The sequence below is a fragment of the Suncus etruscus genome, chromosome 17, assembly GCF_024139225.1.
Source record: "Suncus etruscus isolate mSunEtr1 chromosome 17, mSunEtr1.pri.cur, whole genome shotgun sequence".
NCBI classification, from domain to species: domain Eukaryota; kingdom Metazoa; phylum Chordata; class Mammalia; order Eulipotyphla; family Soricidae; genus Suncus; species Suncus etruscus.
The window spans coordinates 20313728-20340924 of record NC_064864.1 but is presented as its reverse complement, the minus strand read 5'-3'; the positions used below and the strand labels follow the sequence as shown (position 1 = coordinate 20340924).

At 43.2% G+C, this 27197-nt stretch overlaps 2 protein-coding genes, 1 non-coding gene and 1 pseudogene across 3 annotated transcripts in view; 2 read left to right on the top strand and 2 right to left on the bottom strand.

Annotated features, from left to right (window-relative positions):
- Window positions 1–497: 497 nt before the first annotated feature.
- LOC125995122 (interferon-induced protein with tetratricopeptide repeats 3-like) lies at window positions 498–2114 on the top strand. The gene is made up of 2 exons (XM_049764675.1): window positions 498–1601; window positions 1810–2114. The coding sequence occupies exons 1-2, from the start codon at window positions 536–538 to the stop codon at window positions 2001–2003; spliced, it is 1260 nt and encodes a 419-aa protein (XP_049620632.1). The 5' UTR covers window positions 498–535; the 3' UTR covers window positions 2004–2114.
- A 19045-nt stretch (window positions 2115–21159) lies between these two features.
- LOC125995038 (ER lumen protein-retaining receptor 1-like) lies at window positions 21160–21624 on the top strand (annotated as a pseudogene).
- Window positions 21625–23859: 2235 nt separating this feature from the next.
- Window positions 23860–23966, bottom strand: LOC125995313 (U6 spliceosomal RNA). Its single transcript, XR_007490857.1, has one exon. It is a non-coding gene; the product is annotated as a U6 spliceosomal RNA (small nuclear RNA).
- A 1553-nt stretch (window positions 23967–25519) lies between these two features.
- The window catches only part of LOC125995037 (interferon-induced protein with tetratricopeptide repeats 3-like), a 148804-nt gene continuing 147126 nt past the window's right edge, over window positions 25520–27197 (bottom strand). The window contains exon 2 of the mRNA XM_049764575.1: window positions 25520–26195. Coding sequence (XP_049620532.1) covers window positions 25520–26195 — 676 coding nt within the window. The remainder of the gene's footprint in view (window positions 26196–27197) is intronic.

Here is a 27197-nt window from a genome sequence, read left to right as displayed (position 1 = left end):
AGACAACAATGTGATCCTACTTCAAGTCCAAAGGTATAAGAACTAGGAGCACCAACGATGTAAGTCCCAGTCTGAGAGCAGAGAAGACCAACACCCTAGTGCCAGAAGTCACACTAAGAGAGCAATGTCATCTTTCTTCCATCTTGGCAGAGGACCCTCTATTGATGGGCTAATGCCTATGTACCTGGGAAAGAGCAACTTGTTGTTCAATCTATGCATGCATATGCTAGGTCCCTTTGAGGAAGTCCTCAATATATGCACAGAAAAAATGCAAGACTAGATATTAGGGCACCAAATTACCCTGAAATTGCATCATGGGCTGCAGTGCTTGGCAGGTTGACATCACAGTAACTGTATTTATTTTTTTCATAGTGAGGCCAAAAGTTCTCTGGAGGAAATCCTTCCTCAGCTGAAATGCCACTTCACATGGAACTTATTTAAGGAAAAAGGCATCCCAAAAGGATCCCAAAAAGAGGATCTGAAAGAGAGAGTGAATGAGCAGATTGAATCTTTAAACCCCGAGTTCAAAGGCACAATGTACAACATGCTGGCCTACATCAAACACTTAGAGGGTCAGAATGAGGCCGCCCTGGAATGCTTGAAGCAAGCTGAAGAGTCCACCCGGCAAGAGCACGCTGACCAAGCAGAGGTCAGAAACCTGGTCACCTGGGGAAACTACGCCTGGGTCTACTACCACCTGGGCCGACTCCCAGAAGCTCAGGCTTACGTGGACAAGGTGAAACAGGTGTGTGAGAAGTTTTCTAACCCCTATAGCATTGAGTGTCCTGAGCTGAACAGTGAGGAAGGGTGGACATGGCTTAGGTGTGGAAAAATTCAAAACGAAAGAGCAAAAGTTTGTTTTGAGAAGGCTTTGGAAAAGAAACCTAACAACCCAGAGTTTTCTTGTGGACTGGCAATTGCCAAGTTTAATCTGGACAGTAAACCACCAAAGCCAGTAACAGATAGTGTTTTAAATCGGGCTATTGAGCTGAATCCTGACAATCAGTACATTAGAATTCTTCACGCTTTGAACCTGCAGAGAATGGGAGAAGAAGCTGAAGGAGAGAGAATAGTCAAGGAGGTCTTGGAGAAAACTCCTCATCAAAATGATGTTTTTCGCATTGCAGCCAAATTTTACAAAATTAAAGGTGAGCTAGACACAGCTATTGAACTCATTCAAAAGATGCTGCAGTCCACACCAAACAATTGCTACCTCTATCACCAGATTGCATGCTGCTATTGGGCAAAAGGCAAACAAATTCAGAATGAAAAAGAACTTGATGCAGACAGGATGAGCGAGAAGATTGAAGAAGTAAGGAAAAAGGCACAGGAGTATTTGGATAAAGCCATTGAGAAGGGCCTCAATCCTCTTGATGCACCTGATCTCACTAAGCTCCTGGAAACAGAGGACTATTACCAGATCACTTCCAACAAGAAGTTCCCCTCCCTGGAAAGATTCACTCAGTCACTCAGCAGGATTGTGACTCTACGACAGGCTGCAGACACAGCAGTCCAATTTGATTTTCGGCCTGGAAGTCGACAGTCAAGTGAGAATGAAAAGATGAAATGCCAACTGCAGAAAACATTTGAAAGTCAGAGTCTCAAAAATGCACCTAGTGGGGCTGGAGAGATAGCATAGTGGTAGGGCATTTGCCTTGCAAGTGGCCAACCCAGGACCAACAGGGGTTCGAATTCCGGCATCCCATATGTTCCCCTGAATCTGCCAGGAGCAATTTCTGAGCACAGAGCCAGGAGTAAACCCTGAACGCCGCTGGGTGTGACACAAAAACAAAAATACAAACAAACAAACAAAAAATGCACCTAGTTATTGGTCTCAGCAAGGATTAATTCATAAGAAGAATGGAGAATTGCTGCAAGCTGTTGAATGCTTGGAGAAGAAATTAGGCCCTTTACTAAGGAATAGCCCTTCAAGCTTAAGCTATTTGTTCCTGCCAGAGCCAGAGATGATAAAGAAATCAGCCACTTCCCTGACCATGAGCTGACTTTGGGAGGAAGGAATGACTCACTTCCGGAACAAGCTGTTTGGGAGCCCGAGAATAATGGGGGACAGGAATGCAGGAGTTATCCAATCTGAGCATAATGATCAGATGGTCTTGCTTGGAAGTGTATTTTTAGAGTTGTTTTGTTCCTGTCTCTAGCTGTCACAATTCTCTAGTTGGCAAGTTTTTGACTCAGCAGTAGTAAAAAAGATTACTATTTTCACTCATTATTAGTAGAAACAGTGCTCCAGATGTATATATGTATATATATGACTACATTATATCTATCCATCCATCCATCCATCCATCCATCCATCCATTCATCCATCTATATTTCACATTATTCTTGAAGTTACCAAGAATACAGAGTCCTCTGGCACCAAGTCAGGAGGATTGGGCACCCCCTATTTGGGGCTAGGGCATATGGTCCTCTCAGTCTTTCTCTGTAAGTCACGCATTTGCCATGACGGCCAGGCTCCGGCTCAGTTGAAGGTGCTCAGCCATCCCCATGCATGAGCTCTTAAAAGTCTGCTGTGAGGTGATATGGGCAACTGGCTGGCCTGAGCCCTTCAGGGCAGACCCGCTCGGGTGAACACTTCCTCTGACACTATGCAGGTCCAGCAACTGCCCAGGGACACCAGCTCAGGTTTCTGGCTACCAGGAGGATGAGGTTGACACTGAGGGCCTGTAGCTCTGGCACCCTGGAGCCCAGGAACAGGCAGAGTAGTTCACCCATGTAGTCATATATATCCCATTTTCAGTCTTCCTGCAAAGATTCATAATTGATAACTGCCTATTAACAGACTCACACATCCTTTGTGGCTTTGTTTTCTGTCATTGGAGGCCTCTGGAAGATTAGTTTTCTGCTTACCTTAACATATTCCTTATGTTATTAAAAGACAGTATAGTCATAATTCTCATAAACAATGAGATGAGGGCTGGAAGGATAAGCCCATGATATGAAGCTTATCACAAAGAGTGGTAAGTGCAGTTAAAAAAATAACTACACTATAGCCAAAGATAGCACATCTGTAGGGCTTTTGCCTTGCATGTGGCCAACCCGGGACAGACCTGGGTTCAATCCTCGGATCCCATATGGTCCCCCGAGCCGGCCAGGAACGATTTCTGAGCACATTGCCAGGAATAACCCAGAGCACTACTGAGTATGGCCCCCCATAAAAAAAAATAACTACACTAACAACTACCATGACAATGACAGAGAGAGAGAAAAATACAATGCCTGTCTTGAAAACAGGCAGGAAGTGGGGGAGGAGAGAAATGAGGGACATTGGTGGTGAGAAAGTTGTACAAATGAAGGGGTGGGGGAGCATTTTATGGCTGAAACCCAATTAAACATGTTTGTAACCATGGCACTTAAAGTACTAAAATTAAAAAAGATATTTCTTATGTTCAGATTCCTCTTGACTCATCATGTATTTGTATGTAATCTTGATAGCTCTAGTCATGAATATGGTTTTTGTTTTGATAAATTTACCACAAACATTTCAAATTTCAACCCAGATAGTGGTAATTGTGTGGTTTGTGTATATCAGAAAATATATTCTAGACTAGATAATTGGGCACCAAATTACCCTGAAATTGCATCACAGGCTTCATTAATATGTTTTGTTTGTTTGTTTTTGTTTTTGTTTTTCGGCCACACCCGTTTGATGCTCAGGGGTTATTCCTGGCTAAGAACTCAGAAATTGCCCTTGGCTTTGGGGGACCATATGGGATGCCAGGGATGGAACCGTGGTCCTTCCTTGGCTAGTGCTTGCAAGGCAGACACCTTACCTGTAGCGCCACCTCACCGGCCCCTTTGTTTTGTTTTTTAAATAAAATCACAAGAGGGGCAGGAGCGATAGTGGTAGGGCATTTGTCTTGCTTGCGACTGAGCCAGCAGGAACCTCCCATTAGATCCCTGGCTTCTCATATGGTGCCCAAAGCCAGGAGAGATTACTGAGTGCATAGCCAGGAGCAACCCCTGAGTATCACTGGGTGTGGCCCCAAAACAAAACAAATACAAATGACCTACATGATTGCCTCCCTGTTAAGGAATAATTGGGACACTAATGCTAAGTATAGTTTATAGGGACAAAAATCTTTACTGTCGGGGCTGGAGACATAGCATGGAGGTAAGGCATTTGCCTCACATGCAGAAGGACAGTGGTTCGAATCCCAGCATCCCATATGGTCCCCCGAGACTGCAAGGGGCGATTTCTGAGCATAGTCACGAGTAACTCCTGAGCATTGCCAGGTGTGATCCAAAAACAAAACAAACAAAAAAAAAAACTTTACTGTCAAGCATAAATGAAAATATTTCTGTCCTGGACAGAAATACCACATTGAATTGTAAAAAGAAGACATGTGTTCTGCCAATGGGAACATTTGAAAAACAAACCAACCTACTAGAGAGATGCCTCAGTAGGTAGAACACTTGCCTACATGTGGACAATCTGGATTTTATCTCTAGCTCCCCATATGGTCCCCTGAGCCCCACCAGGAGTGATCCCTAAGCACAGCTGGGAGGAGAGCACAGTAGAGAGGGAGAAAGAGAAGAGGGAGAGGAAGTGGGAGAGAGAGAGAGAGAGAGAGGAGATGGGGGAGAGGGAGAGGGAGGGACAGAGAGAGATCCATTGATTCCAAAAAGTCAAAAAGTCTTTGGCCCCAGGCTGTGATTTAAAGTTATATTTCTGCCTTGTCAGTGTGAGGTCAAAAGTTCTATTCCTAGAACCTCTCCATATTGTCACTGGGTGCCCAGCAGCACTGCCCGAGAGCCCCAGTGACACAAGTGTCCCAAGTCCAACACATTGCAACCAAATATGCAAACACCAGACATCGCAATGACAGTCCTGAGCATCACTGAATGTAGCCCAAACTGCCGCCCCAGCCCTCCCCAAACAAACAGCTCCCCACCAAGACCCCAAAAATACAAAACAATATCTTTAGATGTTTTGATTTACACAGATGAATGCCAACATAGCTATGTTGTTTATTTATGACCTGTGTAAGAATGGCAATAAATATATAATAATAGAGTATTTCTGTACCTAACCTATAAAAGAGGAAAAGTGATAAGCCATAGCTAAGATAATTCAATTTTATTATCTTTTTATTTAGGTTTTGAGGCCACACCCAGCTGAGCTCAAGGGTTACTACTCCTGGCTCTGCTCAGATCTCACTCCTGGCAAGCCTCGGGACCATTTGGTCGGCTGCTTGCGAGGCAAAAGCCCTACCCACTGTGTTATCGCTCTGACTCTTGTAATTCTATTTTAAATCTCAGCTTCATAAATATAATTGACAAAAAATCATGAGTTTGTTCAAATGTACATGCTAGTGAGTTGATCCGCACCTGGCGTTGCTCAGGGGTTACTCCTGGCTGTCTGCTCAGAAATAGCTCCTGGCAGGCACAGGGGACCATATGGGACACCGGGATTCGAACTAACCACCTTTGGTCCTGGATCGGCTGCTTGCAAGGCAAACGCCGCTGTGCTATCTCTCCGGGCCCAGTTGCTAGATCTTTGATATCTGCAAAGATAGTGGAACTTCAGCAACTCATCCTCAAAGTCTGGCAGCTTCCTTCAAATCACGGCACTCTGGTTGATCTTCCCTGGTGATGTCTGTTCTCTTCATACCAGGGACTGAAAGATCATGGTGGTCAGACATTAATCCTTTGGGTCAAAGTTGGCGGTGGTGACTCTTCAGTGGGCATTCCCCCCTGTCCTCACCCTTTCAACACACACACACACACACACACACACACACACACACACACACACACACACACACACACGAGTCATTGGGTACTATGGCGGGTCGGGTGTTGAGTGGGAAGATTAGAGAGTTCTTCACCTCAGTAGTGTGTTGCCAATCAGACATGATCAGAAGCAGGGACCCATTGTGGTCAGGAAGTCTCTGGCCAGAAGGACAGTTTGAGAGAGTGAGGAGTGTTTTTCACATGGACATTAGGAGCAAATAAGCACCATTAACCTGCCAGCTATCTCATAGAGGTATGCTACAACGTTGTGTCAGAGACTGGTGTTCTCAGCTATTCGTAGGTATAATCCCATTTTACTAGCTTGACTGGTCTTACAAATACAAATTTTTATCTATTTTGCAATGAGATTCTCATCACTGCTCCAACTGAGATGCCACTTGACGTGGGGCTTGCAAATTGAAGATACTGAAATGCCTGGTTTTAAAAACAAGATCTTTCGTTAGATCGAGTTCCTAGACAGCCAGTGCAATACAGGAATGGGCAAATATATTGCTCCTATGTTGCAACTTATGTGCTGGCCTATGTGAAATACCTGGCAGGCAAAAAGCCCTGCAGAGCTTGAAAGAAGCTGAAGGTTTTATCCTGCAAGAATACACCGACCAAGCAGATGTGAATGGTCTGGTCACCTGGGGCAGTTATGCCTGGTTCTATTACCATATGGGTAGGCTGGCAGAAACCTAAACTTACCTGGACAATGTAAAGAAGACATGCAAAAAGTTGGCAAGTGGGGCCAGTGAGGTAGCACAGTGGTAGGGCATTTGCCTTGCTTGCGGCCTACCCGGAGGGACCCAGTTTGATTCCTGGCATCCCATATGGTCCCCCAACCTGCCAGGGGGAATTTCTTTTTTCTTTTTTCTTTTTGGTTTTTGGGCCACACCTGGTAACGCTCAGGGGTTAATCCTGGCTATGCACTCAGAAGTCACTCCTGGCTTGGGGGACCATATGGGACGCCGGGGGATGGAACCGCGGTCCATCCTAGGCAAGGCAGACACCTTACCTCTAGTGCCACCACGCTGGCCCCCAGGGGTAATTTCTGAGTGCAGAGCCAGGAGTGATCCCTGAGTGCTGCTGGGTGTGGCCCCAAAACCAACCAATCAATTAATCAATAATAAAGTTAAAAAATAGCTCTCTAGACCTCTCTCCCTCTCTTCCCCTCTCTTTCCCTCTCCCTCCCTTTCTCCTCCTCTCTTTCCCTCTCCCTCCCTATCTCTCCCTCTCTTTTCTTCTCTATCTCCCTCTCACACCTCTCTCCCTCCCTTTCTTCCCCTCTCTCTTCCCTCTCTCTCTTCTCTCCCTACCTTTCTCCTCTCTCCTGCTCTCTCTCCTTTCTCTCCCTCTCCTTCCCTGTCTCCCAGCCTCCTTCACCTCTTCTTCCCTCTCTCCTCTCTCTTTTTCACTCCCCCTTCTCTCTCTTTCTCTCCTCTCTCTTTCTCTTGAAAATGACAAAAAAAATAAGTTGCAAGTCAGTTCAGCCACAGAATAGTGTCCTGATCTCAACTATGAGGAAGGGTAGGCATTGATGAAATGTGGAGGAAATAATTATTGCCTATATGAATTATTAATAATTATGATATACAAATAATTATATGAATACTTTATACAATATTTTATATGGTATATTTATCATATGTTATAGTATATATTATATTCATAAATATATATCATATTATATATCATGAATAATATATGAATTTTGAATAATTAGAATATTCATAGCATGAATTATGCTTTGAAAGGGCTGTGGAACCAGACCCTGAAAGCCCTGAATTTGGTGCTGGGAATACAATCATAACATATCTTTGCCAGGGCATCAACAGAAGATTGGAGAGAAATCAATTCTCCTTGCAACTTCTAAAACAGGCCATCCGATTAAATCCTAACGATGGATCTCCTAGGTTCTCCTACCCCTGTATCTTCAGGACATAGGATGAGAATATAAAGAAGAGTATATTGAAGTATTGGCCAGCAAGTCCTCACACACATATATCCTTCCGTCTGCAACCAACTTTTACTTAGGAAAGGCTCTCTAGATAAAGCATGATGTTCTTTAAAAATAAAGAAGGTCTTGCAGGACACTTCCTCCTTCTGCATCACCAGATAGGGCTTTGCTACAAAACACAAATAATTCAGTATAAAAAGGTCTCATGCCAGCAGCCTAGGGGCAGAATAGAGAAAATATTGAAAAAATAAAAAGGCAAGATTAGCTATCATTCATTTGGTATTTGCTCTGGAATATCAGCCTACTTTGAATATCAGCCTACTTTTGTGTTTGCACAAATTTACAGAGAAATAAGTGAGGACAGCAAAGCTGGACACTTGCCCAAAGTGTTACACATGAAATCACTCACAGAAAAAGAACAACAATAAATACATCACCACTATGGAAAATTTCAGGAATTCCAGAAAAAATCAGAAAAAGATGAAATTATCCATTATTGGGGCCAGCGAGGTGGCGCTAGAGCTAAGGTGTCTGCCTTGCAAGCTCTAGCCAAGGAAGGACTGCGGTTCGATCCCCTGGCATCCCATATGGTCCCCCCCAAGCCAGGGGCAATTTCTGAGTGCTTAGCCACGAGTAACCCCTGAGCATCAAATGGATGTGGCCTGAAAAAACAAAAAGACAACTAAAAAAAATTACCCATTATTTAAAAGCAGTGAAAATAGAGGATGCATCTTTATCGAGATGAAAATATCAGAGCTTTGGAGAAATGTGTCTTAAAGAAACTTTGGAAAAATGCATTTGATGTAGAAGGCTTGAGCCTCCTTGGGTTCCTGCAGAAGCAGAAAGGAGAAACAATTAAGGCCCTGGAGAGCTCTGAGTGAGCCCTGAGGCTGGCTGGTGGCTGTTAGAGCTCAGTGGAATCCAAGGCCCTGCAGCCAAGATACTCATTTGGTATCTTACAGTCCACTTGATTTTTAAGTTAACATGTACCAGTCACTTTGATATTAAATGGCTGTATGCAGAAGACATTCTTGGAAGCAGAATGTCCATGTCTGTTTTGGAGAGAGAATTCATTTCTTTGTCAATGCTTGGATTGTAAAAGCTACTTATTGAGTAGTTTTGTAGCAAATAAAATCCAGACCATACCTAAAATAAAATACTTAATTTATTTGTATTTGAATTTATTTTGGTGGGGGTGGTGCTTCCTGTTGTATTATTATTAATTATAAAATCCTAGTGGTGTGGATGGCTGATGAGGCCTTTCTTGGCCCAGCCGGGTGCTTTCAGTCCCTATGGCTTAGCGGGTCTGTAAGTATCAGGGTGACAGCAGCAAGGAAATGATCCACAGGCAGTCAGATAAATTTTCAGGAGACATCAGCTTTATTACAAGGCCTTAAACCACCATGTGCTTTTAACGTAGCCTCCTTCAGCTGCCCTCCATCCATCTTGCTGCATCACTCTATAGCTGCATCTCTCTTGCTGAGTCTGCCCTTCCCCATCCCCCTTAGGCCACTCTTAATGACCAACCACAGACCCCTTCCAGATGTGTGAGGGTCTCCCTTTCCAGGTGAGATAGGCAGGCAGTTGGGGGGAGCAATTCAAAGCAGTCATCTGAGGTACAAGGTTCCCAATGATGATTCTCAGCCAAGTTTGGTTCAAGAGCTCAAGGATATAATTCTAGTTTGACCCCAGGGTTTTGGGGATACCTGGGCCATCCTAGTGGTGCTGGACATCTCCAGGAATGCAAGGCTTGGGGCATCATGTGGCACCAGGAATCTAATCCAGGTCTGCTATGTGCACCTTAACTGCTGTAGGAACTCCGGACTCCTTATTGAATTCTTTGGATCAGCAATGATTTTTCACTGCTAGATACCCAAAATGCAACAAGGATGTAGGGATGTAGGATGAAGAAAATGTTAGTTTTCCTCTATCTACCTTAGATTCATTGACTGGGACTTATCGGTGAGAATTGACAAAAAGGGGACAGAATTTTTTTTTTTAGCTACACCTGGCAGTACTCAGGGATTATTCCTGACTCTGCAGTCAGAAATAGCTCCTGGCAAGCTCGGGGGATTATATGGGATGCTGAGGATCGAACCCGGGTCTGTCCCAGGTCGGCAACGTGCAAAGCAAGTGCCCTATTGCTGTGCTATTGCTCTGGCCCCTGGGCAGAAATCTCTTAAGACGGACATCAAACAGACTTAGCTATGAGAATATGCAGGGATGAGTAACTCAAAAGGGAATTAATTAGAATTTGATCTTAAGGGGCTGGAGTAACCCCTGAGCATCAAATGGGTGTGGCCCAAAAAAACAAAACAAAATAAAAAATCAGGGTGTCCGTACCCATGAATCTTCTGCTATAAGACCAATTGCAGGCTCCAGGCACATTCATTTGTCTAATTCCAAAGTCTTTCCTCAAGGTCCCAGGAAGTGTTCTTCTCTATCATGGTTTTTGCTATCAGGTTTCGGTAATTGGACATATTGGTGTTAGCACCTATCCTATGTTGAAGTCATTGCTAACTTCTAAGCATACTCAGGGCATTTATGTGCCAAGGTAGCTCCAGTTATACTTAGATGACCTCCAGTTTCCCTAGGCTAATCCACCTTTATGATTTCCCTGTCATGTTGGGGCTATCTAAGCTTGGCTGATGTAATGATGCAAAGGTCAAGACAATATGATGAGTCAGAAGGTGGCTTTAGATTTCTCATCCTCCGTAGGAGTGTTCTGGTTGGGGAGAATCTCTCCCAACCAACTCTGGAAATTTTCTTGTTGCTGAGAATGACTAAAGTCTAAGTCAAGTCATGTTTCAATAACTGTTCTTCTATACTTTGTGTAGAATCCAAGGAGTGGAATTGCTGGGTTCTTTAATAGATCTATTTGCTTTGGGGGTCAGGAGCATACCTGTAGCTGCTCCAGGCTTACTCCAGGCTCTGCTCTCAGGGATCATGTCTGGTGGGATTTAGGGCATTTGCCTTGCACACAGTTGACCCAGGACGGACCGCGGTTCCATCCCCCGGCGTCCCATATGGTCCCCTGAGCCAGGATCCATTTCTGAGCACATAACCAGGAGTAGCCCAAGTGTTACTGGGTGTAACCCCCCAAAAAAGATGGTTATGGGGGTGTATGTTTTCTAGCCTGGGTTGTGGGGAATGGGAGAGCCAGAGGCTGGAAGAATCCACATCCCTAACTTCTTGGCGAATTTTCCATGGTGAAAAATTGCTGCATTCCAGGAACACCACCTGCAGGTAGCTGTGTGAACAAGAAATAAACCATTTTACTGTAGGATTTCTGATTTTGAGTTTCTTTGTTAAGAGCAGTAAGCCTAATAAAATCGCATCTTTCTTTTAGGACACATTCCCAAACTTTGATTTCTCCCAGCTTTGAACTATTTTGAGTTTGGTTTAAACTCAGTTGCTCTTTCAGGTGTACAACTCTCCCTTTACAAGCAACCCTTCTTATCCTTCCTCTGAGGTAGTATCCTGGCTGCTCACTAGGGGCAAGAAAGAGGAAAAGAGAATCTGAAATGGTAACCAAGTGGTTGCTGACATGGTAGTTTTTTTTTTTTTTTTTGTGTGGTTTTTGGGTCACACCCGGCAGAGCTCAGGAGTTATTCCTGGCTCCAGGCTCAGAAATTGCTCGTGGCAGGCACAGGGGACCATATGGGACACCGGGATTTGAACTGATGACCTCCTGCATGAAAGGCAAACACCTTACCTCCATGCTATCTCTCCGGCTCCCCCCCCCCTTTTTTTTGTTGGACATGGTAGTTAAAGTCCCAGGTGAGGGTGTAGATAGATCACTTTCAGTTGAATGTCCCATGATCCAAGAGTGAATTCTCATTCCCAGATGGTTGTGGTGGCTGCAGTTAAGCCTTAATGGGGCATTTATCATGTACCAACCACTGCTCTCAGGAACTCATATACAATGGCCCATTTAGGGGAGATAGTACAGAGAGCACTATTTGTGTGTGTGTAGATAGGGTTGTTAGAGACTAGGAGGGAATTGGGCGATTGGTGTGGTGTTGGAATTAAGTAAATGGGAAACCATCATTAACAACACTGTAAATTACAGTATATCTATGAATTAAAAAATTCTAGTTTGTGTCTTTTTCTCCTGCTGGATGCTCAAGATAAGATTTTCTGTATATTTTATGAATCCCAGATGCTTTGAATAATGCTTAGCATTATGTATGTAGTTGAAGTGTTTATACACTATATAAGCATGATACTTTTTAGATATGTATATAGTACTTATTAGACATACTAATTAATATATGTAAAAAAACCTTTTCTTTTTGTGTGTGTGTTGTGTGTGTGTGTGTGTGTGTGTCACACCTGGCAGTGCTTAGTGATTACTCCTGGCTCTATGCTCAGAAATCACTCCTGGCAGGCTCAGGAGTCCATATGGGATGCTCGGATTTGAACCTCTATGCTTCTGCATGCAAAGCAAATGTCTTACCTCCATGCTATCTCTCCGGTCCCTACAAAACACTTTTAATCTTGTAACAGGAACACACTTAGTTCAGTGTAGGTATAAATTTCTTGGAAACCTTATTCTCTCCCTAGTAAAGTCATTTATCTCTACCAAGTTCCTAAAGTCTGCTGAAATGCATTTTAAATGTCTAAAATAGTGATGAATTAACTTAAAAAAGAAACAGATAGGGCCCAGAGAGAGCACAGCGTTGTTTGCCTTGCAAACAGTCGATCCAGGACCTAAGGTGGTTGGTTCGAATCCCGGTGTTCCATATGGTCCCCCTTGCCTGCCAGGAGCTATTTCTGAGCAGACAGCCAGGAGTAACCCCTAAGCACCGCCGGGTGTGGCCCCTCAAAAAGACCAAAAAAAAAAAAAAAAAAGAAAAGAAACAGATGGACCAGAACAATAATACAATGAGTAGGACATTTGCCCTACATGAGGCTGACATAGGCTTGTTCCTCAGTATCCTATGGTGTCCAAGTGTCACGGGCCACTAGGGGATGGGCAGGAGTGGTTGGACACAGGAACAACAGTGGGGTCTTCTAGGAGAGTGGGCACAGTTGTTGGAGAATTGTGACTAGACCACACACACCAAGGAGAGGAGTTTGGATCTAGCCCCTTTATTTGCTCAAAGTGCAGGGTTTTTATACGTTTCCTTTAGCATTCTGAGTTAGCAAGAAAAGGGGGTGATCAGTAGTTTACATAGCAGGAAAGCATGTGGCTTCTGTGAGGTATAATCATCAAAACATTCTATAGAACTCATTAACATCCTCCTTAATACAATGATTACAATACTTATTGATCTTTACCAGAGACACCACTTATTTTTGCCAAGGATTTAACAATACCCTAATTTCGCAAAGTCTCACAAGTCTGCAGAATCAGCTTTATGGCTTGAATGCCCAGTTCCTCTTTTCAGGGAGGATCTCTTGTGTGGCTGTTTACTGCATGCCTACATTGGGTTTTGTTTTGTTGTAAAGATTATCTTGAAAACCAAGTGGCCATGGCTCAGAGCCAGATGCTCTGATTCTTCAGTAATTTTCACACTCTTTTCTCCTGACCTATAGCATTCTTATACTGATTAGGAAGCCTGGAATAACCAGGCCTCAGCACATTTGCTTGGTAACTAGGAACAGTTGATGGACAGAAATCTTGGTGGTCTTTAGAAGGACTCTGAGAGATGTCCTTAGGATGCTAGGATACTATGTCTCGAATGAGAGGGGGGAATTTATGCCGTGACCTCTAGCAATATCCCCTTTTCCTAAGCATCTCATGCAATTGTGGGTACAGGCAAGCAAAGGCTTTTTGAGCCTAGTGCCCATCCTTTGTCCTGGGCTCTGGACTAAGATTCCTTATACAGAAGTTGCAACACCTGAGCCCCACCAGAAGTGATCTTTGAGCACCGGCCAGGATGCCCTCCCTCCAAAAAAGAAAGAAATAGAAATAGGTGTGGCCAGAGAAATAGTACAATGTATGCCTTGCATACAGCCAACATAGGTTTGATCCCCCACAGCCCATATGATTCCCCGAGCCCATCAAGAGTAATTTCTGAGTACAGAGCCAGGAGTAGTTCCTGAGCCCCACTGGGTGTGACCTAAAAAAAAACACTAAAAGTTGAAATAGGGAAGTATGTAAAATTGTAGAAGTTCATTTGGAAGATAACTTTAGGTATACATCTAGCTGTGACTGTGTTTTGGAGGTTGTCTCAGTGCAGCAAGTCTTAGCAAGACCTTCTCTACAAACGTGACTTTTTCTGGAACTTACCCTTGAGAAACCTAAAGTGTTAATCAACCTTGAGCATGTATTAGTATTTTCTGAAAGGTTCATAAATACAGATTGATTGGCTCCATTTTAAGAATTTCTCATTTTTTCTAGGGTGGAGCTTAGCAACTGGGATTTCTAGCCATTTCTCAGGTGATGCTTTTCTTGTTGGTGACCAATAACAACAAGAGAATAAGCATTGATACTAATGTGAGGTTAATGAAGTTACCTAAGGGGATTTTGTCATTCCAGAAAGAATAAATAAGGTCCCTCCCTTATTCCAGGGTCTAGAATTTTCTTTTTTTTTTGTTTTTTGGGTCACACCTGGTAAAGCTCAGGAGTTACTCCTGGCTCTGCTCTCAGAAGTCACTCTTGGCAGGCTCGGGGAGCGTATGGGGATGTCAGGATACGAATTGGAGTCTGTCCTGTGTTGGCCATATTCAAGGCAAATGCCTTACCTCTATGCTATTGTTCCGGCCCCCATGAGGGTCTAGAATTTTCAAAAGTCTTCCCCAAAGAAGGCAATACTACTTGGGGACACTAACAGTAGTCCCTTGAGTGCTACTGGGGTGATTTCTGTTAGTTTGCTTAAATGAAGCACATTTGGGGAACATGAAATGATTGTTGTGCAAGAGGGCCTGTATACCAAATAAATATGGGAACCTCTGGTGGGATAACCCTAGGCTTGTTTCCAAGTACTTAACTTCTTAAACTGTGGGTCATGGTCCTATGAGACATGATCCCTGAATCTGGAGGGCATGAGAAAAATCTTAAAAATATGTTTTAAAGGGGCCCCCCCGAACCTACCAGGAGTGACTTCTGAGCGCAGAGCCAGGAGTAACCTGAGTGCCATTGGGTATGACCCAAAAAACAGAATATATATATACATATATATATGTATATATACATATATATTTCTTCTGTATATATATGTTTTAAAATGAATGTATTTATTATTGATGAATGTTTATTTGTATTCCATGTATCTGGGGTTGTGAGTTTCTGGAGTTGAAAGGAGTCATAAGTAGAAACAGTTTGAGAAGTGCTGCTCTAGATCAGAGAGACTCATGACTGGCTGTGACAACCAGAGTAATTAGAGCTCTCACTATCTAGGTTTTATTTTCTCCAAATAGAAACCTGGCCAGCAGGGAGCGGTTTCTATTTTCCAAGTGCAAGGAGCATACTCACGTGAGCTCAGTGGCCAGAGGGCAGAGGCAGCAGCACATCTAGGCACTGGCCAGATCCAGGTCTGGAGGATGAGTCAGCACTGCCGCAGAGAGCACATCTCTGAAGCCAGACCCTTCCTTAAGGAGATTTTTTTAAAATAATAATATTTTTTTAAAAAATAATATCTCTAGGGGTCCAGAGCAATAGCGCAGAGGTATGGTGTTTGCCTTGCACGCGGCTGACCCAGGACGGACCTCAGTTCGATCCCTCGGATTCCATATGGTCCCCCAAGCTAAGAGCAGTTTCTGAGCACATAGGAGGAGTAACCCCTGAGCCCCAAAGCCAAAAACCAAAGAAACTTTATTTAAGCATGATTACAAACATGTTTGTAGTTGGGTTTCAGTTATTTAAAAAAGAAAAGAAGAACACCCCCCTTTCGCCAGAGACTTAAGCATTCCTATCCTAGAGTTTTCTCAAATGCAAATTTCAATAAAATAACACAAAGCCTACAGTCTTTTTAGGTTCCAATCCCAGTATATTTTATACTTTAATAGATTAGCTTTGATAAATACATAATATTCCTTGTGAAAAGAATGAGTACATGTACCTTTCGTCTTAGGGAAGGATGGTCCATGTCATAGCTCAGTGGACTGGTTTCAAAGCCATGTAGACTGACATTGAAAGACAATGAATAAATCATGTGTTTATTCGTTTAGCACCTTGTACTACTACTTCTGAAGTAACATTGTACCAGAACATCATGTTTCAAATGTGTATTATTACAAACCAACATCTTTATAAACTATATTAAATTCACCCCCAAAAACGTGAATACTGGGGCCAGCTAGGTAAGTTGAGGGTGGTTTGTATGTGGGGAGACCTGGGTTCCAAACCCTGCAGTACATAGTGCCCTGAATATCACCAAGCACAATGCTGGGAATAGTTTCTGAGCCCCACCATGCATGTATGTCCTTTCCCAAAGAAAAGCAAACCAAAAGCCAATCTCATCTTTCACCATTTCTTTCAACACCTTATTTTCTCACACCCATCCCCTCCCTCCATAAGCATGGGTTTGTTTTTATCATCTAAATGCTAATTTTTGCTTCATTTGCTTTATGTTTTTTCCCCCCTCATATGATTTCATCATCAGACACTGCCTTCATGAGGCTGGAGCCTTGTCTAGGGAGGCTCCTTCTCCGAGCTGGGCTCCCTTGATGTCAGCTAGTCCAAAATCAGCCCCATGCACTTTCTGGAAGTTGACTCATTCCCTCAAAGTCTCTCGTGGCTCCTGTTCTGTTTGGTTTCCTCCAGAATGCTGTTAGTTTCATTTTCCACTTTCAATTTCTGTTCCCTGAAGCCTGCTGCAGGAAAACTGCCACAAAGCAGAAAGCCATGCTCTCCTACACAGATAAGCTCCAATGATAAAACAGCAGGTACGCTACTCACTCGGCATGTTGCCAATAGGGACTCAGTCCCCAGCACTCCATATAGTTGATTTCCTTTGCCCCACCAGGAGTGATCCGTGAGCTCAGAGCTAGGGTATTTTTGAGCACAACTGGGTGTGACCCTCATCAAAAAGTACCCCAAGTTTGTCATATTTGGGGGACGATGGTCATCCTGGGATGCTTTCGAAGACAGAGTGTGTAATCAGAGCGTGACCCCGAACAGTGATGCTCTATACTGTGACCTGTTAGAAACATGGATTAGACATTTGATTCACATTTGAGTCACATTTTCATTCCCAAACTCTGAATAATATGATTCTGGTGTCTGACCAACTCCTAGGTAATATGTTTTTCATTGTTATAAAATGTTTTAATTTGGGGCTAGAGAGATAGCATGGAGATAGGGCGTTTGCCTTGCGTGCAGAAGGACCGTGGTTTGAAACCCGGCATCCCATATGGTCCCCTGAGCCTGCCAGGAGCGATTTCTGAGCGTAGAACCAGGAGTAACCCCTGAGCACTGCTGGGTGTGACCCAAAAACTAAAAAAAAAAAAAAAAAAAAAAAAAGGTGCTTTAATTTTTTGCAAGACCAATTCGGTAAAATGACTTGCTTTAATTTTTTGTTGTTGATATTTTTTGGGGGGAGGGGCATACCCAGTGTTGCTCAGGGGTTACTCCTGTCTATGTGCTCAGAAATCGAACCTGGCTTGGGGGGCCATATGGGATGCTGGGGATCAAAACCAGGTCTGTCCTGGGTCAGCTGCATGCAAGGTAAATGCCCTACTGCTGTGTCAGCACTCCGGCTCCTTACTTTAATTTTTATTCACCTATGAGGCTCCTAATTATTTCTCCTACTATCAGAATATTTTTTTTGTGTCACACCTGGCAATGCTTAGGGGTTACTACAGGCTCTACGCTCAGAAATCACCCCCAGCAGGCTCGGGGGTCCATATGGGATGCCGGGATTTGAACCACCGTCCCTTTGCATGCACGGCAAATGCCCCCACCGCTGTGCTATCTCTCCGGCCCGTTTGTTTGTTTTTGTTCCACACCTGGTAGCACTCAGAGATTTCTCCTGGCTCTGCCCTCAGAAATTATTTCTGGTGGTCTGGGAAGACCATATGGCATGCTGGAAATTGAACCTGGTCCATCCCGGGTTGGTTGCTTGCAAGGCCAATGCCCTACTACTGTGCAATCTCTCTGGCTTCTACTATCAAAATTTTAAATACACCTGCAATTCACCTGCCAGCATAGTTGCTCTGGAATAATAATAAGATAGTCCTGAAAGGGTTCCTTTGTATATATTTCATTTCCCCCTAGATGATTATAGTATTCTGCTCATAACTTAAGTTTCACTTATTTATTTTTGGGTCATTTTGGTGATGCTCAGGGATTATTCCTAGTTCTTCTCTCAGGAATCACTCCTACTGGGCTTCTGAAGACTATATGGGATGTTAGGGATTGAACCCAGGTCAATGCAAGGCAAGGCAAGTGTCCCACCCACTGTACTATTGCTGTGACCCCATAGCTTTAGTTTTTCACACTTCAGTTCAGTCTTATGATGTGCATGTTTGGGTTTATTTTGTTTGGTATCTTTTGAGCTTTTTATTTATTTATATTTGGTTTGGGTCATGCTGACCACGCTCAGGGACTCCTGGTGCTGGACTCAGAAATTGCTGCTGGCAGGCACAGGGACCATATGGGATGATGGGATTTGAACCACTGTCCTTCTGCATGCAAGGCAAATGCCCTACCTCCATGCTATGTCTCCAGCAGCTATTTATTTATTTATTTATTTTTTTAAAATTATTTAAACACCTTAATTACATACATGATTGTGTTTGGGTTTCAGTCATGTAAAGAACACCACCCATCACCAGTGCAACATTCCCATCACCAATGTCTCAAGTCTCCCTTCGCCCCACCCGACCCCCGCCTGTACTCTAGACAGGCTCTTCATTTTCCTCATACATTCTCATTATTAGGACAGTTCAAAATGTAGTTATTTCCCTAACTAAACTCATCACTCTTTGTGGTGAGCTTCCTGAGGTGAGCTGGAACTTCCAGCTCTTTTCTCTTTTGTGTCTGAAAATTATTATTACAAGGGTGTCTTTCATTTTTCTTAAAACCCATAGATGAGTGAGACCATTCTGTGTTTTTCTCTCTCTCTCTGACTCATTTCACTCAGCATAATAGATTCCGTGTACATCCATGTATAGGAAAATTTCATGACTTCATCTCTCCTGACAGCTGCATAATATTCCATTGTGTATATCTATTTATTTATTTTTTAGTTTTTTTTTGGGGTCATACCTGGCAGTGCTCAGGGTTACTCCTGGCTCCATGCTCCTGGCAGGCTCGGGAGACCATATGGGATGCCGGGATTCGAACCACTATCCTTCTGCATGTAAAGCAAATGTCCTACCTCCATACCATCTCTCCGGCCCCTATTTATTTATATTTTGAACTAAGAAGCCCTTCTGTTGTAGTGTTTGGCTCAGCTATTTTAAGTCTCCATTGTTTCTGTTTGCAGTTTTATAACATTGAATGTGCATAGTTTATAATGAAGAATGTTTTTCATTATAACAGTGTTCAACTGTTGGGAATACCATAGTATTTATTAATTAATACCAATCTCTAATCCATGAATACTTTTTGAAGTAGAAAACAAAATAAGAAGGGACTGAGACCAAGTACAGACATTAGAGTGCCTGGCTGGTTCTATTCCCAGCACCACATGTCCCTTTGAGCATCACCAAATGCAGTCCTGGAGACCCCCGAGCACTACTGGGCTATCCTGCATATCCCCTGCCCTGCATATCTGAACACCACCACATCCTCAGCCCCTGGGTCACCTGAGCACTGCCTAGGAGCTCCTGTAGCCCTCCCCCCAAATAAAAGGAAGTAGAATAATATAACGTATACAGGTGCGACTGGTTCTTCTATAAAGGAACTTTTTGTTATAAATGAATTCATTGCATTCAGCTGAGAGGAAGGCTTTGCTCACTTATTTTGCTTATTTCTCTGATCTAACTATTACTGTTACTTATATCCTCCCTACACTCCAAAGCAGTGTCTGGCTGGCTCAAAGTCAATACTTTCACAGCACAGAAATTTCCAGACACGATTTCCCTTCATTTTCAGGGGGAAAAAAAAGAGAAATATGTTTTCCACAGAATATTTAGGGTTTCAGATCTCATTATTTTAGGATTAAATATCTGCGTGTGCATGAGAGAGAGAGAGAGAGAGAGAGAGAGAGACAGACAGACAGACAGAGACAGAGAGAGATAGAGACAGAGAATATAAATTTACTCTCAAAAGTTTTTGTTTTCTTTCTTTTTTTTTTTTTTTGATTTTTGGGCCACACCTGTTTGACGCTTAGGGGTTACTCCTGGCTATGTGCTCAGAAATCGCCCCTGTCTTGGGGGGACCATATGGGATGCCAGGGGATCGAACCGCGGTCCATCCTACGCTAGCACTTGCAAGGCAGACACTTTACCTCTAGCGCCACCTTCCCGGCCCCTGTTTTCTATGTGATATTTTAGGAACGTAGAATCAAAGACAAGGCCTTTTTTTGCCTGAGTTTAGGAATAATCTTTTTACCTTTTATAATATCGCATCACTTACTAACTTTAGGATGCTGTTACTTTATTATTGTCAGGATTGTGAGTTTTTACATTAAAAAATAAGAATGAAATGTGCAGGTAGGCATTTGCCTTGCACACAGCCAACCCAGGTTTGATCCCCACACATCCTATATAGTCCCCGAATTTGCCAGGAGTGATTTCTGAGTGCAGATCCAGGAATAACACATGAGCACCACTTTGTGTAGCCCCCAAACAAAACAAAACAAAACCAAATCAGGATTACAAACTTTTCCTTTCATAAGTAATGTTGGCATGCAAGTAATAAATGTATTTGTTCTGGAATAATAGAGAATTGCATTTCAGGGTACACACATTTAGGTAGAAATCAAGAACAAGTATTGAGAAGAAATCCAGGGATTTCTGTGTTCCTGGGGGACCTCATAAGGTACTGGGGATTGAAGGAGTTCTATTTCATTTTAATTGGATTTTAATCTGATTGAGATAACATGGTATATAATAAAGCTTACACGAAGTTACTGTACCATAAGCACCCTCAAAGTGACATAAGCTTGGTTTCTATTTTATATGATTAATTTTACTTCTATTTTTTAAATTGTAGGGGTGGCGTAGATAGTGCAAGTAGACAGAGGAGGCCGGCTGGGGCGGGAGGGGCCAGGAGGCCAAGTGGGGCGCACCCTGCACCCCAGCTCGGTGCTCCCTACTCAGGGAACTCAGGGTTGGGGTTGGGATTGGGGGGATGATCCCGGAAAGAGCCTCGGGCTGGAGTAGCTCCCAGCAGGCTGCCTGACCCCTGGCTGTGGGCCTCAAGAACAGGCAGGGCCTGCGGGACCTGGTGGTACCCCAGTCCCCTGCAGCACCCCACACCCCAAGCTGGGGCTGTTCACCATGCCATGTGTGACCCACATCTTTCCCCCACCCAGTCCTGTGCACCGTGGTCCTCACCGCCGGCTGCCTGGGTCTCTTCACCAACTCCACTCCCTCTGCAACACATGATCTACACCATGTGCTCCTTCACCACCATTTGCAAGTTCAAAGCCACGTAGGACAGATCCACGACACGTTTCAGGTGGAGTTCCTCGTGGTGCTCGCAGCCTTGTGGCCATCCTGGGCAACCAGGACTTCACTGCGCTGGAGATCCCCTGGACCTTCTGGGTCTGCGCTGGACATCCCCTGGACCTTCTGGGTGGACCTGGAGATCTGTTCACACTGGGCGTCTACCGTCCTTCTATCACTTGGATGGCTTCTTGGACCTCATCGCCATGGTGGCTGGCCTGGCCCAGACGGTTCTCTCCTGCGATTTCTTGTACCTCTACATCACCAAAGTCCTAAAAGGGAAGAAGCAGAGTCTGCCACAGCGTAGCCAAGGGCCTCGCCTTCCCCCTGGCAGCACAGCGCCCAGCAGTGGGCGAAGGCCTTGTCTACCGACTGGAACCTTCTGCAACCCCCAAGGGTGACAGTTGAAAGAACTGTCTCCCTGTGACCCCCTCCAGCCGGCTTTCAGGGGGCAGTGGAGGACCCACAAATATTTAGCTGAATTATGTTTTTATTTTTTTAAATAAAATTTTAGTTGAATACAGTTTAAAAATTGTTCACTGATTGAGTTGCAATCATACAATATTCGACACCCTTGCACATTTTCTACAACCGATGTCCACAGTTTCCTTCCCACCCTTCTTCCTGCCCTTTCCCCTGCCTGCCTCTATGGCAGACATTTCTCTTTTCTCTCTCTCCTCTTTTTTCCCCTTTTAGACACTGTGGTTTGCTATATTGTTACTGAAAGGGTATCACTTTATGAGAATCACATTTTGAGAAAACCACCTTTTGTCAAACTAGGTTTTTTATCATTATTTTTTAATAGAAATTGCCTTTATTATTATTATTATTATTATTATTATTATTATTATTATTATTATTATTTTGGTTTTTGGGCCACACCCTGTGACGCTCAGGGGTTACTCCTGGCTATGCGCTCAGAAGTTGCTCCTGGCTTCTTGGGGGACCATATGGAACGCCGGGGGATCGAACCGCGGTCCGTCCTAGGCTAGCGCAGGCAAGGCAGGCACCTTACCTCCAGCGCCACCGCCCGGCCCCGCCTTTATTATTTTTTATAATAAAAAATTTTATTTTGACCAAAGTGGATTACATCTTTCACAGTAATATTTTAGGTACATATTAACATTGAATCAGGGCCATTCCCACCACAAAAGTTGTCCTCCCTCCTCTCCCGTTCCCAGTATGCATCCCATATCCCCTTCCCTTAACCCCAGGCTGCTAGTATAAGTGGTTCCCTCTGTGTCTAGCTTGTTACAGGTTGGGTATCAATTCTGTTGTCATTGGCTTTAGATTTGGTGTTTAAGTCCGATCATTTTTATTACTACTTAGTGATCATACAACTGTTTGGTCTTGGTACTCTCATTTATTTCCCCCTCAATTCAAGAGGTGGAAAAAGATGGTTCAAGTTATGTGGTTCTGTTTGAAGAGAAGAAAAGAAATAAAATGGGGTAAATATCAAACAAGCCAAAAATGAGCAGAGTCCTTCTAGAGGCTCTAAACATTGGTTTGAGAGAAGAAAGGGAAAAAGGAAGAGAAACACCACAATACAAAAAGAAAAACAGGGTCTTCCCTCCCTCACAGCTGGAAATCCTTCTCAAATGAAGTCGTTTTATTGCCAATGAGTTCTTTTCTAGTCAGTTTTCTTTTGTACTTTTCCTAGAATATCAGTGTGACATAAGAGAAACTTTGTACTTCAAGCAGTGTTCTCCCTTGAACAGGTATCTCTCTTGCCCATTTCTATGCTTGCCTTTTTCCACTCTAGGAAAGTCTGTGTTCTTGTGAACACATTTTTTCTTTCTTTCTCCTCACATTTTATTCACACACGAAGAAAATTTGTCTCAGCAAACATTTGGAAATGATTGAGAGCAGGCCTCAATGTTGAATATAGGTGTCTCTAAGAGATGTCTCATTGGGTTGAGGTTGTTTGAGAAGGTTAACAAGGACCTTTTATCATTCCCTTAAGTACCTCAAATAAGGTCTGGATCATAGCATAGTGGGTAGAGCATTTGCCTTGCATTATGCCGACCCAAGTTCAATCCCTGGCATTCTTGAGCCTGTAAGGAGCATTTGTCTTCATTCAATTTCTCTGTCTCTTTTTTTTTGTTTTGTTTTGTTTTTTTGTTTCTTTCTTTTTGGGCCAGACCCAGTGGTGCTCAATAGTTATTCCTGATCTGTGTTCAGAAAAATGCTTCTGGTAGGCTTGGGGAGCCAAATGGGATGCCAGGAATCAAACTCGGGTCTGTCCCAGGTGAGCCATGTGCAAGGCAAACACCCACTGTGCTATCCTTCTGGCCCCCCAATTTCTCTCCTGCTCTTTTTGTTGCACTAGTAGTTATTCAGTTGTATGTTGCATAGTCTACATATATTTGTTGGGCTGTCTTCATTTTTTTTCTTTTGGTTGATTTCTTCTTTTATACAATTGTGGTCTGAAAAGATGCTCTATATTACTCCCAGTCTCAAAATCTCATTGACACTTGTTGTGTGTTCTAGTAGATAGATGCTCTATCTACTTGGTAGTATTGCATGTGCATCTGAAAAGAATGCCTGCTCTACAAAGTCTTGGAAATGCTTTGTAAATATCTACTCAATCGCTCTCTAATTTATCAGATAAGGCTATTGCTTTGCCTTTTTTTTTTTTAAATATGGAACGCTTCACAAATTTGTGTGTCATCCTTGCGCAGGGGCCATGCTAATCTTCTTTGTATCATTCCAATTTTAGTATATGTGCTGCTGAAGCGAGCACAGGCTATTGCTTTTCATTGATTTTTTTCCTTTTTGGTCTGACTTCTCCATTCATAAGTAGGGCATAAAAGTGCCTTCTAAAATAGTGTTGGGGTCAATAATTGTGTTCTTTATAATTATTTTATGTACTTTTGATCCTATATTTGGTGCATACTATTATATTAATGTATATTATATCATCTTGATGTAGTTTATATTTATATAAGTGCTATCTTTGTTCCTTGTTACTTCTTTTTGTTAGAAGCCCATTTTATTTAATACAAATTTTGGTTTGTTTTTATAATACACCTAGCTGCTATCAGGGCTTACTACTGAGGGCTCTGTGTTCAGAGATTACTCCTGGCAGGCTCAGGGTATCTAAGGAGTGCCAGGGACTAAACCCAGGTCTGCCTCATACAAGGCAAGCACCTTACCCACTATGTTAGCTCTCTGGCCCAATGTATCACTTTCTATTAGTATTAGTTTGCTAATGCATTTTTCAGGAATACCTACTATGCACATACCGATAGCAAAATTTCAACATATCTTTTTTTATTTAGACACTGTGATATACAGAGCTTTAAATAACATGATTTGGGGCATTTAATGCTTCACCTCCAAAGCCACCACCAACAAAACACATTGAAAACAGAAATTAATATTACAATACTGTTGCTATAACAGATTTTAAAATTTAAAAAGCGTATGTTTTATATATTAATTTCTTCATAAAAATGGCCCCCTATATTCAACTTTATTGAATCAACTTTAGGTGCACTGTATAAACATATGTACATGTTGACATGTATGACTTCTACAGAGTGAGAGTTAGTACCTCCATCAACCCACATCATGATTTCTATGTGTAGTGTGAGAATAATCCCCAATTCTTATTTCTCAGCTGGAGATGCTAAAAGAATGAGGCTTTTGTCACCCCCAGACTGCTTACTCTGTGCTCTCAGCCACTGGCTGCATTGGTCTATGCTGCTCCATAGAGAATCTGCCTAATATGCAAACCCTTTGGGTCTGCTCTATCTTTAGAAAGCCTTGAGTGGGCTATTTTTTCCAACTGGATTTTTATCCTGTCTTTCTCCTTCGAGCTGTGTTGTATTTTCACACCTTCCAGAAAATGGTGGATGGCCTTTTCATCCTCCTTGTTCCTCAGTAGAACATTGCCATAATGTAGGTGGAATCTTTGTTCGTCTACGGGAGTTAGTAGTTTTCTTTGTTCTTCTTGGAAGTAATGCTTTGCTTTGGTGTGCTGACCTGCTTCTGAGTAGAGTTCACCGAGGTAGAGGCAGACACAGGGAAGATCTTCATCCAGCTCATGAGCTTTCTTTAAATGATATATAGCTTTTTGAATTAATTCATTTAAGTCATCTCTATTCCCAAACATTGGCCGCTTTGTCATCTGGAGGACTTCTCCCCTGTATTTGAACCCAATACGGAAATGCTCCTGGGCCTTGTTTGGGGTAGGCTGCAAAGTCTTCACAGAGTCTTCTTTCCTTTCACAAAACTTTGGTACAGCTTGAGGCATTTCAGAGGTCTTTGGAGCTTCCTTTGGGGTCTCTTCAACTAACTTAGCTCTTTCACCTCCTTTCCTGCTTTGCAGTTTAAAACAACTTTAAGATCCTCGCTATCAGGATTCAGTTTAATGGCTTGGTGCAGAAGGTCAATGACATTCACAGGTGTTGGCTTGTCTCTTAGGCGATAAGTCGCAATGGCCAGTCCACTAGTAGATTCAGGGTCATTCGGGTGCTTTTCCAGAATCTTCTCAAAGCATACCATTGCCCTTTCAGTTTGCCACTTTCCACTCTTAAGCAGTGTCCACCCTTCCTCACTGTTCAGCTCAGGACACTCAATGCTATAGGGGTTAGAAAACTTCTCACACACCTGTTTCACCTTGTCCACGTAAGCCTGAGCTTCTGGGAGTCGGCCCAGGTGGTAGTAGACCCAGGCGTAGTTTCCCCAGGTGACCAAGTTTCTGACCTCTGCTTGGTCAGCGTGCTCTTGCCGGGTGGACTCTTCAGTTTGCTTCAAGCATTCCAGGGCGGCCTCGTTCTGATCATCTAAGTGTTTGATGTAGGCCAGCATGTTGTACATTGTGCCTCTGAACTTGGGGTATAAAGATTCAATCTGCTCATTCACTCTCTCTTCCAGGTCCTCTGGGATGCCTTTTTCCTTAAATAAGTTCCATGTGAAGTGGCATTTCAGCTGAGGAAGGATTTCCTCCAAAGACTTGTTAGCCTCACTATGAAAAAAAAATACGGTTACTGTGATGTAAACTTGCCAAGCACTGCAGCTCATGATACAATTTTAGGGTAATTTGGTGCCCAGATGTCTAGTCTAGTATTTGTTCTGTGCATATATTGAGGGTTTTCTCAGAGGGACCAACATCTGCATGCATAGATTAAGCACAAGACAGGAATAAATCCTGAACTCTGAATGGTATGGGCCAAAGGCAAAAACAAAATGAACAAAACAAAACAAAAATAGGTAAAATGGCCCTTTGTAAGAATTGTTTCCTGGAGCCGGAGAGACAGCACAGCGGTAAGGCCTTTGCCTTGCATGCAGAAGGACGGTGGTTCAATTCCCGGCATCCCATATGGTCCCCGAGCCTGCCAGCGGCGATTTCTGAGCATAGAGCCAGGAGTAACCCCTGAGCACTGCCAGGTGTGACCCAAAAACAAAACAAAACAAAAAGAATTGTTTCCTCCTATTTCCTACTTAAAGTAATAAAATGTTTCAAGGAAAAAAAAATTTCTCCTCACTGTGAGCTGGTTTGCACTCTCAATAGACATTAATGCCCATAAAACGGTTTTATTCTGGGGGGAAGGGTGAGGCCACCACACCTGACATTGCTCAGGTTTACTCCTGGCTCCGCACTCGAGGATTGAGGAATTTAATGGGGGTAGTCAAACCCAGTTCAGCCACAAGCAATTCAAGTGTTCTATCCACTATACCATCACTCCGGCCCCTGGGAATAGTTTTCTTGAGTCTAATTCAATCAATCAAACTTTGTGCCACACCTCCAAGCCTTTCTCATCGGCACTCTCAAAGATTTCTGAAAGTTCTGGCAACCTGAGGGATGTACACTGGTAGTAGTCTCAGACATAAGCTGCCCAAACCAAGCAATGCCCTCTCATTCCATAAGCTAAAGGCCAACTCATTAATTTATAAGCACCACAAATGACACTCATCAAACTACAATGAAGGGGCCGAGTGGTTGCAAAAGTGGTAAGGCATCTGCCTT

Bases quoted from the DNA above. Each gene is read 5' to 3' on its own strand.
- LOC125995122 (XM_049764675.1), top strand. From the start codon at position 536: ATGTACAACATGCTGGCCTACATCAAACACTTAGAGGGTCAGAATGAG. The intron at 1,602-1,809 runs TCAAAAATGCAC...CAAACAAACAAA, and splicing joins AACATTTGAAAGTCAGAGTC to CAAAAAATGCACCTAGTTAT.